At 38.5% G+C, this 20,878-nt stretch overlaps 1 protein-coding gene across 8 annotated transcripts in view; it reads right to left on the minus strand.

Moving 5' to 3' along the window:
- ADAM22 (ADAM metallopeptidase domain 22) overlaps positions 1-20,878 on the minus strand; it is a 195,213-nt gene that overhangs the window by 57,546 nt on the left and 116,789 nt on the right. For all 8 annotated transcript variants that reach the window (XM_048838070.2, XM_048838074.2, XM_048838072.2 and 5 more), the window contains 5 exons: positions 20,630-20,712; positions 15,063-15,126; positions 14,258-14,327; positions 9,034-9,104; positions 3,866-3,940 (listed from right to left, as the gene is read on the minus strand). In XM_048838070.2, coding sequence (XP_048694027.1) covers positions 3,866-3,940; positions 9,034-9,104; positions 14,258-14,327; positions 15,063-15,126; positions 20,630-20,712 — 363 coding nt within the window. The remainder of the gene's footprint in view (positions 1-3,865; positions 3,941-9,033; positions 9,105-14,257; positions 14,328-15,062; positions 15,127-20,629; positions 20,713-20,878) is intronic.

Genomic DNA, 20,878 nt, shown 5'->3' on the forward strand with positions numbered 1-20,878 from the left:
TATTCCTGGAGGCTTCATCACATGACATAATCTTTAACTAAAGATTAATCTTCAGTTGCTGGAGATTCCAGAACAATCCTAAGAGAGAATGACCATCTGAAGTACAACTCCAGCTCCAGGAAGGAGGCTGAGGGGCCTTGTAAACAGGGGGAAGAAAAACCTACTAGGACTTTGATACAGACCCAGAGTGGGCATGAACTTGAGCTACTAAAGAAATGAGTTTCACTCTGCAAAAAGAGTTAATAAACCTACAAAGGGGATAAGGGCTTTGACCTAATCTGGTCTGTGTAATTGACTGGAACAGACCAAGTGGGTGCTGTGAGCAATGCACTTTTAGGACCACAAGGGGATACTCTGAAGGCAGTTCACCATGACACAGGGTACCAGAAATTGGCTGTGAGGCCTCCTCCTCTCAAGGAGGGAATCTGAACAGCAGGGCATAAACAAATCACTGTGGGACATTTACCCTTCCAAATCTGCATATGGGGGGGTCCAGGAACAACTGCAGGAAGACCAGCTCTCTCTTTTTTTAAGGCATCCAACAATTGGAACAAGACAGATGTTGGAAAGGAAGAAGTCATGGGGTTGTAATTTAGGTAGTCCCTCTTTCTCTCCTTAAGCTGAGAGTCCTCCCAAGCTTTTCTCCTTGGAACTGAGGTTGTAACTTAGGCCAGCTATTGGGCCATAGCCAGCTTCTCCTACTGCAGGCCCCTTTTCCCAATTACTCCTCAAGCTCAGAGGGTTCACAAGGTTACCCTTCTCCTGCTGTGAGGCAGGAGGCAAAAACTGGGTATATCTTTGCAGGGCTGTGGCCTTATATTGCATTTTTAAAGTTATTTGATCTGAATTTAGAATATTTTAAAAAACCCTTTACAAAAACTAAACCCCCAAAATATTCTCAGTACTGGTAGTTGCACTACAGAAGAGCTTTTTAAAAGAAATATTTTACCTCAGCTAAAACTAATTTGTTACCATGCACTGGACATGCAGAAATATTACAAAAATTGTATCTTCCCTTATTGTTTGCAGTGTTGTTGTAGCCATGTTGGTCCAAGGATATAAGAGAGACACGGTGGGTGAGGTAATATTTTTTATTGGACCAACTTCTGTGTAAGATCAGAAGCTCGTTTCTTCCACCAACAGAAGTTGGTCCAATAAAAGCTATTACCTCACCCATCTTCTCTCTCAAATATAGTAGTTATTTAAACATTATTTTCAGTTATGTTTTGAGAAGTTTTTCAAAGACACTGGACGCTGTTATCTACATTTTCACTTTTGTTTTTAATTCATCACTGTTTACAATATCTTCTTAGAGAAGAGGATAGGGCAGTGGTCCAGGGTTCTGGTCTCAGCTCTGCCACTGATTTACTGTGTGACCTTACGCAAATCACATAAAGTTTCATTTTCAAGGATTGCTGAGCTTCCACAAGTTCAACAGAAATAAGTGGCTCTGACAATGCTTAGCCCATTCTGAAAATCAGGCCCTGAATCTCCCCATACCTCCATTTACATATCTTTGAAATTAAGATAACGATGCTTACCCACATGTACAAAGGCTTCAAGATCTACAGATGAAATATTCTATATACATGCTAATTATTCAGAATCAATAGTAAAAGACAGGAAACAAAATGTATTTTCAGACCATTTTTGTTCTTTAGAGCAAACACTGATATTTTCCAACCAAAATTTCTCATGGAGACATTTGGTTTACTTCCTAGTTTGTAACCCAGTTACTTGAGCACATCTCTAGAAGTAACTGCTGCTGAAGATTCAGCACTGATCACTCACTCTTTGTTTTTAGATGATTGCCTAACAGGGGAAATTGTATTGGGGTTTTTTGTTTTGTTTTGTTTTTAATTTAAATCCATCTCTCCATCATAGAGAAATTAACAAACAATGTGAATTTTTATGCATTACCAGGCAATACAAAATTTACAGTAAGGCAAAGTTTGGGTCTAAATGACCAGACAGTGTATATGACAGTTTCTTTCCAGCTACCATAAGATACATCGATCACAGATTAGAGTAAGAGCTAGGAAACTGCCTGTGGGTAAAGTTACATCCATTTAGAATTCTGCAGTATTTGATGGTTCTGTCCAAGTTCTATAGTCACAGTTTATATTCTATAGGATATAAAATGAGAATATTAAGCAAGAAGTACTTCAGAGTCAATGAGCCCTGGGAACAGCTTGCTTACCCTGAACAGACAGATTCCAACACTGATTTATCATGTCTGTGAAATCACCAAGGTCTGGTCTACACTTAAAAGTTCTATCAACGTAGCTGCATCGCTCAGGGATGTGAAAAAAGCTGTAGCTATGCCGACCTAAGCCCCAATGTAGTCATGGCCAGGTCACCAGAAGAATACTTCTGTTGGCCTAGTGACCTACACTACAGCCTACAGCAGCATAGCTGCAGCGCTGTAGCATCGACATGGCATAACAGTACATACTCAGCTGGGCAGGAATTCAGCAATTATAAGGCGCTGCTGTTTGTGGCCTCAGCAAAAAAAGGAAGAAGGTCAGTTAAACAGATATATACGTTAGCATATTATCTAATTCTAATTGTTTGGACATTCAGCAACATAATGTGTGATCCCTAAAAAGATACTAGGTGCTCAGAGTTCAGACAGTGTTGTAAATGCAAGAGGATTAACATAAAGTATACTGCCTAAAATATAATGAATACATCTTTCTAATATGTACCCAGGTTCATAGTGTAGGAAAATGAAATAATCACGGTGTTTATTCAATTAACAGACATTTTACCAAATGTTTTTAACCAACAAGAAAATTAATGTGCAAAAGTTTAAACAGGAAACAGCTGTGTTCAAATGGGTATATCATGTAGCAGGCAATGATGCCTGCTCTTCTGGCTCAAACACAACCACTATAATAAAGAAAATTCTGAACACCAACTACCATCTTCTGTTGTGAAATAGAAATCACTGTCACCCTCGACATTATTGCTATGCTCACCCAATACAGGGGTCAAAGGAATAAAGCTCTGTTATTTAAATTATTTAAGGATGGCCGTGTATTCCTTCTAGAACTTGACGGTATCTTTGCAAATGTGGACATTGCTTAAGAGAAGCTGTTCATAATTGAAAAAACCCTAGGGAAGCAGAACAACTATAGATCTATAGATTTTAAGGCCAGATCATCTAATCTGATCTGCTATATAACATATGCCATAGAATTTCATTTAGTTACTCCTGTATTGACCCTATCATTTGCATTTGGCTAACCAATAGCTTCCAGAAATGCAGTCAGTCTTGATTTAAAGACTTTAAGAGATGGAGGATCCACAACTCCTCTTAGTAATTTTTTCCAATGGTTAATGACCATCACAGTTAAAAAATTGTGCCTTATTTCTAATTTGAATTTATCTGGTTTAACTTCCAACTGTTGATTCTTGTTATGCCTCTCTCCACTAGGTTAAAGAGCCCTTTAGTACCGTAACAAAGTAAGTGAGATGCATTCTCATTAAAAAAAAAACCAATGATTCTGCACACAGTCACTAGTAAACTGCAGACTAACATTATAGATTGTTTAGTTATTATAGGTAAATATTATGTACCATCAGTTTGGAGTCAGATATACAGCAGGTCACTCTGTGTCAAATTCTTGTTCTGAACATTTTTTAGGTCTAATTCCGTTCTCAGTTATGCTGGTGAAAATGAGGAGTAACTCTACTGGAATCACACAATGATATAAGTGAGATCAGAATCAGCCCCTCAGTCTTTAGGACATAAACTGTATTAATAAGATCATTGGTGTACTTTATTGTTTATGCCTTGAAGGCAGGTAAGACAATAATAAATTATTGATGTATTTCAAATAGCAAAGTATGCAAGTCTTACCATTAGATGATCATTCACAATCATTAACTCAATGTATTTTGTTTCCTCCTCAACTTTACGTGAAATCTGATGAACCTGCAAAAAGATTAACAAACAATAGCTGTTTAAAGGGCAACTGGAAATGAATCTTAATTTGCCACATCAACAAGGGAAAAGTTTTGATACGGTCTCCCACAGTATTCTTTCCGGCAAGTTAAAGAAGTATGAACTGGATGAATGGACTATGAGGTGGATAGAAAGCTGGTTAGATCGTTGGGCTCAAAGGGTAGTGATCAACAGCTTAATGTCTAGTTGGCAGCCGGTATCAAGCCGGTTTTGTTCAACATCTTCATTAATGATCTGGGTGATGGAATGCATTGCACCCCCAGCAAGTTCGCGGATAACACTAAGCTGGGCGGAGAAGTAGATATGCTGGAGGGTTGGGATAGGGTTCAGAGTGACCTAGACAAATTGGAGGATTGGGACAAAAGAAATCTGATGAGGTTCAACAAGGACAAGTGCAGAGTCCTGCACTTAGGACGGAAGAATCCCATACACTGCTACAGGCTGGGGACTGACTGGCCAGGGCTGGCTCTAGGATTTTTTCCGCCCCAAGCAAAAAATTTGCCTCCCCAAGCTCCGAGAGCACAACTGCCCAAGCAAAAATAAAAAAAATTAAAAATGGTGATCGGAATGCCACCCCTGGAATTGTGCCACCCCAAGCACGTGCTTTGCTGGTCCCTAGAGCCAGTCCTGTGACGGGCTAAGCGGCAATTCTGCAGAAAAGGACCTGGGGATTATAGTGGATGAGAAGCTGGATTCGAGTCAAGAGTGTGCCCTTGTTGCCAAGAAGGCTAATGGCATATTGGGCTGCATCAGATGGAGCATTGCCACCAGATCAAGGGAACTGATTATTCCCCTCTATTCGGCATTGGCGAGACCACATCTGGAGTATTGCGCTTTTGGGCCCTCCACTACAGAAAGGATGTGCAAAAATTGGAGAGAGTCCAGCAGAGGGCAATGAAAATGATTAGGGGGCCGGGGCACATGTCTTGTGAGGAGAGGCTGAGGAAACTGGGCTTATTTAGTTTGCAGAAGGGAAGAGTGAGGGGGGGATTTGACAGCAGCCTTCAACTGCCTGAAGGGGGGGTTCCAAAGAGGATGGAACTTGGCTGATTTCAGTGGTGGCAGATGACAGAACAAGAAGCAATGGTCTCAAGTTGCAGTGGGGTAGGTCGAAGTTAGATATTAGGAAAAACTATTCCCCTTGGAGGGTGGTGAAGCACTGAAATGGGTTACTTAGGCAGGTGCTGGAATCTGCATCCTTAGAGGTTTTTAAGGCCTAGCTTGACAAAGCCCTGGCTAGGATGATTTAGTTGGGGTTGGTCCTGCTTTGAGCAGGGGGTTGAACTAGATGACCTCCTGAGGTCTCTTCCAACCTTAATCTTCTATGATTTATATTAATTCATCTCCCTGTGTTCTCATTTATTATGAATGCTGCCATCCTTCCACCATTTTAAATTTATACTGATTGTAGCACTATTAAAAAACGATTGTATATTTGTATGTATGTCAGATCTGTCTGTGTTTCCAAGCTATAAATAGGGACAATCTTTTAACTCCACATCTGGTCAGCAGATTATTGTTGGAGGGTCAACAGGAAAATTATATAATAAATGTATATAAAATGTAGTGTGTCCTCTGCCCCCGTTCCCTCCAAAATAGGTGTAAATCCTACAAAATAAACTTAGAACTTTCTAAAAGAACCCTAGATTTCTGAGAGAGAGCCTAAACAGTGTCTACATCTTTAAAAACTTTTTTGGTACCAATTGTAAACTCACAGAATTGCTACAAACTCTCAGAATGGCACAATTAACTATTTTTCCCCAAAAAGCCTTTTTGTAAGGGCTGTACTGCTTATTCAAATTCTAAATCAATCAACTATCATTAATACACAGTCAATTAAGTGTCACATTTCCTTCCAGTTTACAGATGTTCACAGCCAGAGTAAGCCGGTACGCCCTGGTACGGTGTACCAGTAAGAGCCGGTGTGCTGTACCGGGACCGGCTTTCCCAGAGGGCAATTTAAAGCCCTGAGGTAGCGGCGGCAGGGCTCTGGTGGGGATTTAAAGGGCCCCGGAGCTCCAGCCACCACTACCGCCCCGGCCCTTTAAATCTGCGCCGGAGCCCTGCTGCCGAAGCTCTAGGGTAGGGGTGGCGCTCTGGAGGGGATTTAAAGGGCTGGGGCGGTAGCGGTTGCCGGAGCCACAAGCCCTTTAAATCTCCACCTGAGCCCTGCTGCCGAAGCCCTGGGGTAGCGGCAGCGGGGCTCTGGCGGGGATTTAAAGGGCCCCAGAGCACCAGGCTCCGCTACCGCCCCGGGGCCCTTTAAATCCCCACCTGAGCCCTGCTGTCCGAGTGCTGGGGTAGCAGTGGTGGGGCTCTGGCAGGGATTTAAAGGGCCCTGGAGCTCCAGCCGCTGCTACCACCCCGGCCTTTAAATCCCCGCCGGAGCCCTGCTGCCCGAGCCCTGGGGTAGTGGCGGCGGGCCTCCGGAGGGGATTTAAAGGGCTGGAGCGGTAGCAGCAGCTGGAGCCCCAGGGCCCTTTAAATTCCCGACGGAGCCCAGCCGCCGCTACCCCAGGGCTCGGGCAGCAGGGCTCAGGCGGGGATTTAAAGGGCTCCGGGCTCCGGCAGCCGCTACCACAGTGGAGCCCCAGGCCCTTTAAAGCTCTTCCAGAGCCCCGGGGTAGTGGTGGCAGCCAGGAGCCCCCAGGGCTCCTCAGTGATTTAAAGAGCCTGGGGCTTCACTGCAGTAGTGGCAGTTGGAGCCCTGAGCCCTTTAAATTGCCCCCGAGCCCCGGGGCTCCCAGCCGCCTCCGCAGCTGGTAGCTCAGGGGTGATTTAAAGGGCCCCAGGCTCCCAGCCGCCACTACCGCAGCTGGAGCCCCTGGCCCTTTAAATCAAGATTTAAAGGGCCCACGGATTTAAGGCCCTGCCTCTTCCGGTTGAGGCCATGCCTCTTCCGGTTGAGGCCACCCGCCCTGCTCAGGACTTCGGCGTAGCAGTAAGTCCTCTAACTTACTTTCAACCCTGTTCACAGCCACGTTTCTAAATGATGCCTTTATTTTCCCTGTTCTTCCGAGCAGAATTATGTTATTATTCTTGCTGTAAATCTTGAGCAACTACTTCTTGTTTGTGAAAAGTCAGACAATCCCTCTAGCACTATTTGATATAAAGTGAATTTCACAAAAGTTATTTATGTGACCCATTTTTTTTTATTTGCCTGTTTTTTTTCATGGCAGTGAATATGCGCTTAAATTTTATTTGAGCCGTTTAGTCTTGTTTTTCATTCAATACCTGCTTCTTTTCTGGGATGTGTTTGTGCATGTATCATACTCATGGAGATAATCATGATAGCAGAGTATCAATACGAGTATATATTTCTAAGTGAATTTAGTGCTCATAAAAGGTCATGTAATGCCACCTTCTCCTCACTGGTCTCCCCACTTCTCATCTCTCTCCGAACAGCTGCTGCTGAAATCATCTTCCTCTTCTGCTGCTTGCACCTTCTCACTCTGTGACAGAATGTACCCCTTTGTCCAAACCTACACATTATAGTAATAATCTTTGTACAGTGTATGTCTTCTAAGGTACCATTCGAAAACTCATAATTTGGTGATCAATATTGTTCTGATAAAATATGTGTGGCAACATTGTATGTGAAGTTTTATAAAATTCCACTGCCTGGTGTTCTTAACACATGTTCCAAATTGACAGGTTTCAGAGTAGCAGCCGTGTTAGTCTGTATTCGCAAAAAGAAAAGGAGTACTTGTGGCACCTTAGAGACTAACCAATTTATTTGAGCATAAGCTTTCGTGAGCAACAGCTCACTTCATCGGAGTAGCTCACGAAAGCTTATGCTCAAATAAATTGGTTAGTCTCTAAGGTGCCACTAGTACAACTTTTCTTTTTGTTCCAAATTGAGGTTGGCAAACAGATCTGTGTGCTCTGCTTAATTTGCACTTAAGCAGTAAATAGAGCAGTGGTGGAAAACCTACAGCCTGAGCTCCACAAGCCCAAGTCAGCTGATCTGGGCCAGCTGTGCATATTTAATTGGTGTGTAGACATAATCTTCATAATCAGTGATGTCAGAGATACTGACAGATGTAAAACGCAATACAGACACATTACGTTTGTCCATCACCAACAGACCAGCAGCATCTCTGTGCAATGCCCAGGTCTAAAATCAGAAACAAGGAACTTTTGCAAACTCCGAAGAGTGTTATATCTGCCTTACCATAACCTCTGACTGCGCTCCACTAAGTGCATATCTGTATTATCAGAACAAATTTAAAAAGTGGCATATATATTTTACATGGCTCATTGTGCTATGGGAGATTTACTTTTTTTAAAATAAAAGCTACAAGGAGTATCTACTCAGAGCACATTAAAAATCTGAACTTTTAGTGAATCTTGTGGAATAAAAAGTTGGTTTTTAACCTGGTCATAACACTCATCCCAAATATACAGGATCTATATTATATTTTCATACTTAAAATAAATGTACACAATTAATGACCTCTCATAATAATAAACAAGAATGGTGCTTTCAGTTTATAATAGTAAATTTTACTGCTGCTTTTAGTCCTGCTTTTCTTTCATATAACTACCTGACTTGCAGCTACTCTGTTAAATGCAATTTTCTTTTCAATTAAGGAACCAAACACTATATTTCAAATTGGTACAGTATTTCTAACTTCAATTAAAGAACAAAGATCATTTCATTCTAGAGGTAACAACAACATCATAATCCCCAGATGTTGCAGTTTGACAATCCAGAAATGACAGAATAAATGGAGCTAAAGTTTGCAAGAGGAAAAGGCATGGCAAAGCATGACAACATCAAAATGATTTGGGATGTCTGTTCGTTCTCTTGAAATTGCGTTTCCAGTAGCTCGTGGTTGCATGATACAACACAGATGCGTAGCGCCTAAGAAGGGATTTCTTCAGCAGGTTCCAGCAATGTTACCCAGATGTTAGATACTGCCTTTGCAACTGTTTTTATTTATTTATGTAGGTCTCATGCTAAAACAGTATGAGCAATAGGACTTCATCTGGAGAGATTCCTTTATTAGCTGCAAACCAAGTCTGGTGGCACATTCTTTAGAAATTGTACGGGCACATACCTGCCTTTTACTCCTTTTGTGTCTTGGCTTTAGAACAAACTTCTGTGACGTGGTATTCATTTGCCAGAATTCTAAGTGGAAAACAAAGACAAATACATCACTTTTATCAAATATATATCACTTCACTCCATAACCTTGGGGCAGCATGAACAAAATATGGATATTTTCATTTTCTGTGAATTAGATCTGATAATGATTTCATTTTTCAATTCTTCTTCTAGAAAGGAGGCAACATTACAGCTACTTATCTTAACAATAAAGAAATTATAAAAATTCTGCTATTAATAATGCAGGTCTGCTAATATAGCCATTCTGTGGACTACATCCTCAGAAGGTGTAACTGATGTTCAAAGACTAAATTTCACCAAATACTGTGTGGTGAATATTATTCGTATGGTGCTACCATAAACTGAATCATATTTTCTGGAATGCAGGAAACAGCCACACTTGCAATGGCTACATTAATTCAATTTGATTTCTCTTTGTGTTAATTTATGGTTTAAGGTACAGTATTCACAGGGTATAATACATATTAGAGTTGGGAGAGACCTTTTGGGGTGTTTAGAATCCCCACTGTCAGTATGATATTACCCCACACTAATCCCACTAGGTCTTTAATTTTTTAAAACTTCTAATCATGAGCACTGAGAAGTTTATTCTTTTGCCAAATCCCATTTTACTAGGTGCTCATAAACCCCAGTGATAGGTACAGTATAAGCTAAACAAAACACAAGGACCTCACCATTTTTAATATCCAACCTGAACTTTTCCCTCTTTAGTTCTAGATTCTTATTCCTTGTTTCAACGGTGTCTACTGCAGACAGAAGTCCCTTTCCTTCACTTGTATTATCAGCTCTCGCATTTTTATAGTTTTTGCATATCTGTTTAATCACCTTTCAGTGAGACTACATGAAAGTTCCAGCAATCTCTCTCATTTTATATCATATCCTCTTTAATATTCTAATTTCCCTTCTCTGCTCTTTCTTTACCTTTTGGGGGTACTAATCATGAAGGGCTGAGAACTGTTTTCCGTATTCCAGAGTAATTTTTGCAAAGCCAGTGAAGAGGGCTGTGCAAAATTAGGCACTTCCAACTCACATATCTTTCCACTGAAGGTTTGATTTTGTAAGGAAATCCCAAACCACCTGCGTTCACATTTGGTTATAAACATTTCCAACATCTCCACTTCTGCTCATACTGCATATACTTTATACCAAGAACTGCATTTGTACACATGATCCAAACACCAGCATAAAACAACAATGCAGATTCAGAAAGTGAAAGGATGGCAATGGCTGCTAAGACCTAAAACTCAAAGTGGACCTGCATGTTTTACTGAACTACATCTAGCTATAGGACATCAGGTTGTAGTAATCAAGAGTTTCTAATGAAAATACATATCATAAGAGCTCATCTCCCATAGTGGGGTATGAGCAAAGCACAGTCACAGATGTTATACTTATTGTTAGAGCTGAGTGAATAACTGATTTTTTGGTTCGATGGCCCAAACAAAAAAATCCGAAATGATTTTTTTCCCCAGGACAACCAGAATCAAATTTTTTCATTTTTTCTCACTGAAATGTAAAACTGAATATTTTTTTAAGTCAAAAAATAAATTTTGTTCAATCCAGAATGAAATTGCTTTCTGTTGTTGTTGTTTCAGTTTTTTGCTTTTTAAACAAAAAATAAATCCATTTAGACTTTTTAAAAATGTTCTTTTCTTCCTGGGCGAAATTATTTGCCAAATCTGACCCAAAATCATGAGTACTTTCTGTTCACGAAACTGCATTTTTGGCGAATTAACTATTCATCCCAAAAATTGTTGCCCAGCTCTACTTATAAACTTTCTCATCAGACAATATCTGGTACTCACTTAAGATCCAATCCTGCAAAAATTTATGCATGTGAATAACTTCACTCATGAAACATTTGAAAAAAATGGTATTACTCATCTGAGTGAAGTTATTCACCTGCATAAGGGTTTGCAGGGTCGGGTCCTCAGTCTGTATTCCACATATGTTCTGCATATTCTTACAGTTCTTCTTATAGAATAGAAAATGTGAATACTTTTGAAGACATTTTGCTGCAGTACAGCAACTGAAATGCTAAGTGAAACATGGTCTTCAATGAGAGAATAATAGGAAGATGATCAAACTAATTCAATCACAGCCAGGGTCAGCTAACCGGGGCTTCTGTTATCCCTGATGGCCACTACCCAGATCTCACAACGAATCAACACGAACCACTTTCAAATTTACTGTTACTTGTCTGTTTTCTGTGAGTGCATTTATATATCCTACCTATACTTATATTGTAGATCCAATCCATGTTTTGGTGTCATGCCACCAACTCTTAACTTTTGATTTAAGGATCTGTAGGGCTGCCAGAAGTCAAATGGTAAAATTACAACTTTTTAGTCGGTGAAATAAAATATCTTACATTTATATAGCATCTCAGACTACTTTAATAATTTACAAACTATTTAAGGATCATTTCACCTACCATAAAAATGAAGCCATATCTGGGGTGGAATGTAGCAGCTTTGTAACAGCACACAGTAATACTTCACAACATTTTACAAGTGAATGATAATGACGAGAACATGCTGTAGTGCTTTCCCATCCCGAAGTATCTCAGGAAGAGTACCATGACCAATTGAAATCACAAAAGAAATTGAAATAGAAATAGGGATGTAACAAAACGAGAACATGCTGTAGTGCTTTCCCATCCCAAAGTATCTCAGGAAGAGTACCATGACCAATTGAAATCACAAAAGAAATTGAAATAGAAATAGGGATGTAACAAACCAACTTGGAATTTGATAACTCCTACTTTGAAAAAGTTCTATGAAAACTTTTATGGCCACTGAAGATCATGACATCTACTTTGTCTCATCTGAAAAACAGCACCTCCAAGGGCATAGTGTCTGCTATCATCATGCCAGAGCACTGACTGATTTAGTATGGACTCTGAGGAAAAAGTACCACCTACTGAATCGCCAGCCTCTTGAAGAGCCCTGGATTTCTCTCTTCAAAGTCCTAATCCTCCACAGTCAGTGACATTTGACAGGTGCATAACATAAAACGGTGTATCTGCTGGCCATCACACGGAGGAGTATAATTTATTCTCTAATAATATTTTTTAATTCCCATGGAACAGAAGAATATAAAAAGCTATGTTGCTACTGATGAGATATCATACCATTTGCTTTGGTTAATACTGATAGGAAGTCACCCCAGTCTGTTAATCCACCATCAATGTAAAAGACTTGTGGTACATCAAAGTACATTCATAATGCAGCACTGACAGGAAATCTTAAATTATGCACAGAGCCTACTAAGGATAAGAACAAATAATTCTTGAATCAAATTAGAAGTTTCTGAAGGCATGTAAGTCCACAAACAAGGTGGGGGGATAAAGAAGAAGAGAAATATTGGCAATATAAAGTACAGGGTAAAGCGCATTTTGTTATAACAACAGTCTTATAGGACAGGATTAGCAAAATAGTCCTGCTGCAGTAAATAAAAAAGTAAAAACCAAAAATACTACAAGCTAGCAATTGCAAATATATCATATCTGTTAAAGGAAACAGACAGAAAAGTTTAAGCACTGTAAAGCCACTACTCCCAGTTATGATACCATATATATCCCTGAAGATCCAGAGTGAAATCCTGGCCCCTTTCAAGTCAATGGGAGTTTTGCCATTGACTTCAGTGGGAACAGGATTTCATGTTAAGTTATTTATATCTCCACTCAGCATATGTATATCACACAATGGGAACTACACATACTCTTAAAATAAAACTAAAGACGAAAGGCAAAGGAAACCTAAATAAACAGCTCATGGAAATAATGAAACATTAGTTTTTCATTAGTATAAAATCTGCTGCAGCTGCTAAAACTTTCATGACAAACCTGAAACTGAGGACAGGTTTAGTGATCACAGAGTGAGCCGTCAATGGGATCCACAAAGCCTATAACATGTTGTTATGAAACTCGCTAGTTATAATTAACCTATTCATGTATGGGATCCTACCAAGCAGCTGCACAAGATTAGTGTCATATGCAGTTTCTCCACTTTGTTAGTAGTCATATACTTAAGTTATTTTCATTAGTATTCCACAATTTGATTATATGGCAACATTTCCCCATCTCAGCCAACACAGAGTTTTCTGAAACTGCCCCAGATGGAAAGTCTCAATTTTTGCAAAGAAAGTTTGACACACTTTGAAGGTCAAAGGGTTTTTGCGAAGGTGAAATGATAGATATCTGATTGCAGAAAAAATGTTTTTCATAGTCATAAAAAATTCAAAATTACATTTATTTTTTTCTCCAAAAGTCTGTGAAAACATAACGTTTCACCAGTGATAAAGTCCTTTGCCTACAAGACACACAATTCTAGTTCCAAAAGATTTCATCCTTTACTAACCCATTTCGAGAGAGAAGCTGCCGACTCAGTAGTCACACTACCTCTGTCTCTTTCAGAAGACATCCTCCAGAGTGCATCCCACACAACGTGAATTTCCTTATTAGGTCTCATATTCCATATTCAGTGCAACACAGCCCCAGTCCTCAGTGCTACCATATTATAAACTAGACATCTGTAATTGTCTTGAAGAAATCAGCAGTTTAGTACAGGTCTCATTCCTCCAGAATAAGCTATATATGTAGGAAACTACATTTCCAAACTGATAAACCCTTGACAAAATGGGGATATGCCACCCCAATGTAATTTAAGATGGAAAGACTGAAGCAGAAATGTTAAGAGTCAGAACTAGGATAAAACTTGAAAAATCCAGTTTCCTACTCCTACACTCAGACTAGTAGACCATTCCTATATCTCACAGTGGGGGAGGCCACTGATGTTCATCAATCCTTGGTAACTAGGGGATTATTTTGATCAACCTTTAGGTTGCCATGACCTTTTATGTAAAGTACATATTGCATGTGTAATGGCATATAAAGCATTCAATTCTTCAAAGTTTATTAAAAAAATCAACAATATAAAGGTTGAGGTGAGGTTTGAGTTAATTGTTAGGTTTCTTCTCCCCTACTCCTCCCCCATGTTTTTTTATGTTTTTATGTTTTTTTACTTAAACAGAAAAAGACAGATTCAAGCAAACAAAGGAGTAAAACTCCAAAGAATATTAGCAACCGAATATGATACACAAGTTTGGCAAAATAAGACACAAGTTAAAAGAAGAGAGCATTAAAAACATCATACCATATGGCAGGTCATCCAAAGGAAATTCAAATAACCTGGATTTGTAAACAGAGTGGAAATGGAAATCCTCCTGAAATAGTAAACAGTGGCATGCATTAAGCCAAGATAAAATGAACCATCCCGTGAATATTAGGGAGAAAGAAACCCTTTTGCATTAGGTACCAAACCAGTATGTTGGGGAAATAATGGAACACTGGAGGTTATCAAACCTCAAAGAACTTTATACACATTGTAGATTCTTCTCTTCCTCTCCCAATTATGATGTGATCATTAAGGCCCTGATTCAGCAAAGCACTTAAACCTGTATTTCACATTTAATATACAAGTAGGTCCTTTAAAGTGAACAGACCTAATCACATGCTTAAAGTTAAGCACATGCTTAAATGTTTTGCTGGATTGGGGTCTAAATTTTCTAAAGTTAAATGATATGAAATGCAAATGGATATGTATATATATATATATTGTTTTAACTGATTTTCAGTACTGGCAAATGACCAAGAGGTTGTTTTAAAGAAGCTACCAAGGGGTAGCTAAGACATGCATTATTGGAGGAAAACTTCTGTAAACCTCCTCCTGTTTTCCTGATACTGTATTTAGATACTGGGAACTCAAATACTAGATGCAATATACTGCCTTTGGTTTGCATCTTTAGAGCAATATATGAACTAGCTGCTGAGAGTGGGAGGACAAGGACTCCCACTGTGACCAGCCCCAACACTAGAGGTGCAAGGCTGAGCATAAGGCTTCTTTTGTTTTCTGCCTCCCTTGTGTATCTGAATACTGGATTAGCTGAAGTTCTACTTACGTGTGAAGTATGGTTTTCTTCTGGTTCAATAAGATAAGTATGATTCCCATCATAGAACATCCCACTGTTAAAGGCAGGAAAAGTGGTAACATTGAGTAGAGATTTACCAAACATTTATTAAAAGATTAAAACAATTTAAACAGGTAACCCGTGAAGGGGAGGCTATGAACTTGAAATATAACCATTAAAAACAAAATTAAAAGCAATTTCAGGTATTATCCCAGTTTCTAAGTCCTCGTGCCAATTTTTGTGATTTTACAACCAACTTATCCTTTTAAAAAAAATGTTTTTCCTCTTCCTTGTTGTAGTGATAAAGAGCTCGACAGAAAGAGCAGCAGAAACTGACTGACTGACCCAGTTCCCAAACCTAGTGTGAACCCCACTCCCTGGAACAGATTGTTCCTACTTCTGACAGATACTTAAGAGGTCTCTTTACATACTCTGGGAACATATGTATAGCTTGTCATGCCAAAATAAAGTATTAAACTGAGCTGACTCTTGGATTTTAAGCTTTTTGGTACCATAAGTCTGTCTGCCTGCCTGCTCCTACAAGACCCAGCATAATGGGAACACTTTGGAGGTAAACAAAACAAGGTAAACAAACTGAAAAAAAATCAAGAATAACAATTTTTTTCTCACACATCAATTTAAGTCCTTTATTAAATTGTTTTTGGAAAAGACACAAATAGGTTTTATATAAAACAACATCATCAGAAATATTCCATGAACTGCCAGAGCCAGTCTCCCATGCTATGTTACCCTTTCATACAGTATGTATTCTAGCAGATGGAAAGCTTTCACTAGCTCTTGTGGTATTCCTCATTATACGTCCAGGGAACAGCTCTCACACAAGTAAAATCTTCCAAATGGAAGAGGAATTTTAAGGGCGCCAACTATATACATGCTTGTTGTACATGCTGGAAAATCTGCTTCTGTAATTGCTCTCATGTGAACAATCACCAATTTTCCAAGCTAACAAAGGTGGCACATGGTTCAGTTCTAACCACAGGATAGGCTCAAGCTTTAAGGGATCCTAAGTGAATGTAGATAGCCTATGGTAATTAAATTACATGGTTGTGCATTACTGTTTATAAGTAAATACACAGCAGTGGTGAAATTCCCCACTGTGCACTCACACAAGGCCTATACACCACTTGAAATCCAATTTAAATCCTATTTTGAGTTTAAATGGGGTTTAAGCTTAAGCCTTGCACCAGATTTACGCACACCAGTGAATTTCACCCTAAAATAAAATGATCTGATATGGAAAATGTTAATTGGCAGTATACTAAAGAGGTACATTTCCTACCCCACTTCCCTTTTCATCTTTATCTAAGTCAGCCTTTTCTTGCAATTTTTTCTTTATTACAGCAGCATGTGTGTGTTGTTGAGATTAAGTTGTGTCAGCATTTCCTTTCTAAAGTGCTTCTTTCAAGGTTTTTAAGACTAGCTATAAATATGAGCTGTAGGCTCAGACTTGATATATACTGCACAACCTCAACAAGGGAGCAAGATTTTTTATTTTTATTTTTTTTGCAAAGTTTGAGAGGGGGGGGGAAAAAAAGCAACCCACCACATTTCATTCTTTAAGTGACAGAAATCGATATTGGCTTTTGGCTTATGCGAGTCAAATATGACATTGATTTTTAAAACATTTTTATAATTAATTTTTGCATTTTTTTCACTAAAATCAGATCTGACCTTGACTATACCCAGGGAGCAGCTGTATTGAGTAAAATGATATAATTTTACTCTGTTGGGGTTTTTTGGGACCACAACTACATATTAAACTTTTAAACCATTACAGCTTTATATAAACCTATCTAATATTTTCCTAAATGTTGTGTATTTACAGCTCCACCGAAGTAATTATGGATATATATAATATAATATAGTTAATATATAACTCATATTAGCAGTGGTTATAAATACATATTTAATTCAAAGCTATTCCATCCCTTTGCAGATAACCTGTAAATATTTTGTGGAAATTAACTTGTTCTATGATGTTTAAAATAAAAATCCTAGAGCCTGATGAAGGCCCTCATTCTAAGAATAAAATGAGATTTGGGACTCATCCTGCAGATTTTAAGTATGCAAAACTTGCTTTGCTATCAATGGCAATTTTACATGAGTAAAGTCTGCAGGATTGATCAGTGTATCAGCATTTGAGGACTTAATTCACATTCTCAGAATAAAGGGCCTCCTATTTGATCATTTCACCCAGCAGCATGGACCTTTGATCAAGTCAGAATTTGATCAATCCACTCTTTAATAATGGTACATGGTAATAACATATTTACAGTCAAACTACAAACCTGATCTGACTTAAGTCAATGGATGTTTTGCAATAGACTTCAACTTAAGCAGTCCATATATTTGAATCATACACTAATAAAAAAGTTAGATCCAAAGTAGTCATAGAATACAGACCATTTTTGAAATCTGAATCTTTACTATGTCAAAACTATACCCAAACATATTGTAACAATAAACATCTTGTAAATCAATTTGATCTTAAAATATCAAGACTTTTAATTTCACCACCAGTGGGCAGCATATTCATGGTCCAACAAGAAAACATATCTATCTATGTTACAGGCCTTCAAACTCTTATTTTAAATTAAGCCTTACTATAGCATGTCCATAGCTATTCTGATAAGGCCCTTCATTTCCAAAAAATATTTCTATAATTCTCAAACTGACACCACTGTCCTATAAGCTCCTATGTATGATGCACCCTGTACCCACATGCTAATTTCAATTGGGGCGAGGAAGGAGTCTTCCTGTGTGAAGGAGCTTGCAGGATCATGGCCTAAGAACATATTTGAATGTTTTAAATGCTATTACATTAGAAGAGATCATTACTCAATAATCTATCATCCATTATTAAGAATCAGTGTACTTTATGCTATACAATACACAAAGGAATACATGGTTCTCTTCCAAGGAGCCTGTATTGTAATAGAAAATGCATTAAAATACAGATTAATAAGAATATATAATTAAGCATATTCTTTGAAAGAGATTCAATACTGTATTCCTATACTCCAACATTCCCAACAGGTAATAGATATGTTTACATCACTTGACTGCAATGAAGAAAACAAAATGAAAATGGCAAGTTATTTTGCATTTATTTCTATATTCTTCTGTAAGGAACATGAACCCAAGAGCTAAATTTAAGAAGAAACGTGGACACTAGAAATCCTAATAATGAGTGTGGCTTTTTTCAAAATGTTATATTTTTGTTTGAATCTCTGCATTAACCCACTGTAGACTGTGGCTACTGGACATCCCAAATAAAAACTTGGCTAATTAGGAGTTAAGGCCACAGAAGTATATTGTCTCTTCAACGCAACTACCAAAAAGAAAGAAAATTAAGAGTTATGAGGATTCCACCATTGAACCCACTACCTTATTAATTTACTGAACGAGAGATAGACATCCCTAAAAAGAATGCAGGCATTAATAGCTAAAAAAATCACAAGATAAAGTTAAATAAACAATTCTGGCATCAACCTTGGCACCTGATCTACACCCACCCACCAATAATATAGCTGTTATAGGCTGGGACCTGGAGGATGTATTAAGCAGAGGAAAAGGCTTGAATTAATACTTGCCTGGATATGGAGAACATGGAGCTTATTGCTCCTTTAGAGGCATCTTCTCCAGCTGTTACAACCCATAAAGTTCACCATAGAACCAGCCCTACAGACTTTATTAGATGGTAATAGCCCCCAGTTTCCTCTGCTCCAGAGAAATACTCCAGATCCTGGTTGGAGTTAATGAAATTAAATGCCATCGTGAATCAGCAGTACTTATTCAGTATTTGAGGTCTACATATGAAAAGCACTATTTAAAAGATTATACAGATGATGATGATGATGCAGTGTCGCACCTGAGTTTAACATGACTTATTAAGGAAACACTGCATTCTCATACAGGGTCCTGGAACACTCCAACCTCTTATATTGTTTCAAACTGTCCCTAATGTGAAATAGGAATCTATTGATCTTTGTTGCTGATATACGTATATAGGTATTTGAAGATTCCTCCCTAAAAGGAAAAAAGAGATGTACCTAAGAGGGCTGAACAAAAAAGGAAAAGATAACAACTCTTTATCACTCTAGTTGTGTAGCTGCTTTAGAAGATACCAACACTGATAATTAAGCACTGAGAGAATATAGTGAGAGGGTTTCATCCTGAAGAACGAAGCACCAAATAAAGGCCAGAAAGGAATTTTTTTAGTCTCTTTTTCCCTTTTTCCCTAAGCCCCTGAAAGTTAACAGGGGTCACAGACTATAATCCAAGACCTAATGGATCACAACTAATGGAAGTCATGCTGTTAAATCTCTGCAGAATGCACTAAAATGCTACTATTTTTAGATTCACCTTCAGCACAGAACCTGAAGTCAGATTTCTTGGGTTAGTCCTCACTCCTAAATCTTGATTACAAAGGAGATAAAAGCATTATGGTACAAATAATCAGACAGAAGACTGCAGTGATGCTAAAATAAAAACAAAACCCAACAAATTTAACTAAAAGAAACTAACAGAAAATATGGAAGTCTGATACAGAATTTACAGAACTATTGGAGAAGGAAAAGGATCGAATCAATGAAAATCCCCATCAGATACGTGCCTGCCTTTCAGTGAAGCAGGAGTTAAAAAGAGAAGCATAAGGTAATTGTTGAGTGCTCCTATCTTTTTACCATTCATCACATGATCCTTCAAGCAATGTCTGACCTCAATATCAGGGGAGAGCCTGTAATTCCCAGTGAAGTCCCCTGAAGCTGCAGTTACTTAGTACCTCTGAAAATCAGGCCAGGAATCTTTTTGAACCAGTCCAAAACTATGATACAAACCCTCAGAGGGGCTATGTGGGATTTTTGTATAGCTGTTTGAGATCCTCAAATGGAAGGTGCTATTAAGTACAAAATATGGTTAAAATCATGCAAAGTTTTCAATTTGCCATCTAAGAGCCACTCCCTTCCTTCAGATTTACAAATATATTGCCATATATGTTAAGTACCAATCAGCAGGTAAATATCTAAGATCAGTGCCTCTGTGAAAGAAAAGAAAAATGACTTGAAAACCCCCACTTCACTGTCTCAGTTTTGTTTTGTAAATGGGGTCAGAATAGAAGAGAAATATGCCATCTACTCATTGTAGTAATCAGGAAAGAGCAAAGCATATTCTGACATAGTTAAAGAGTAACATTTAGAAAGGTTTTTTTTTTTTCCCCTTTGGAAAGGAATATTTTGGGTTGCTCTCACCCTAGCTTATTTATTTGTAAGTTAGTTTTAACTTGAAAAAATGGTATTACACAATACCAGTGTATCTATGTGCTTAATAAAAACCAACTCGGGCACTCTGTAAACTACTTGTAAAAATCCAAGATTTCTTTATAGGTACAAATTCAACCCATAATTTGTGAGGGAGGGTAAAATGTTTAACATTTTGCTGCAATAAGAAAACAATTAGTAATTCCTTTACTCTAGAATTTGTACTTGTTTTAAGAAATTACATACAGGCCATTAAAAAAATAACCTGGGGAAACTTACTGAAGTCCATGGCATGTTGACAAGGCAACAAATGATTCTGGGTTTCCTCGGATTTGGCCCTGGTAATAGCAATGCTCTCCTCCCTGCAATTGAAAATAGAGACTGTGAATCCATCATGTCGCATAATATCATACGCATGTCCTGTCAAACATGGCTTGTGCTATGACTACGTTGCCACACCTACCGGCATGGTGCCCACAATTCGCTGTCATTCAGAGTCAAGAGAAAACTGCAGAGGACATTCTTATC

The sequence above is a fragment of the Caretta caretta genome, chromosome 2 (assembly GCF_965140235.1).
Source record: "Caretta caretta isolate rCarCar2 chromosome 2, rCarCar1.hap1, whole genome shotgun sequence".
In the NCBI taxonomy this organism is placed as follows: domain Eukaryota; kingdom Metazoa; phylum Chordata; order Testudines; family Cheloniidae; genus Caretta; species Caretta caretta.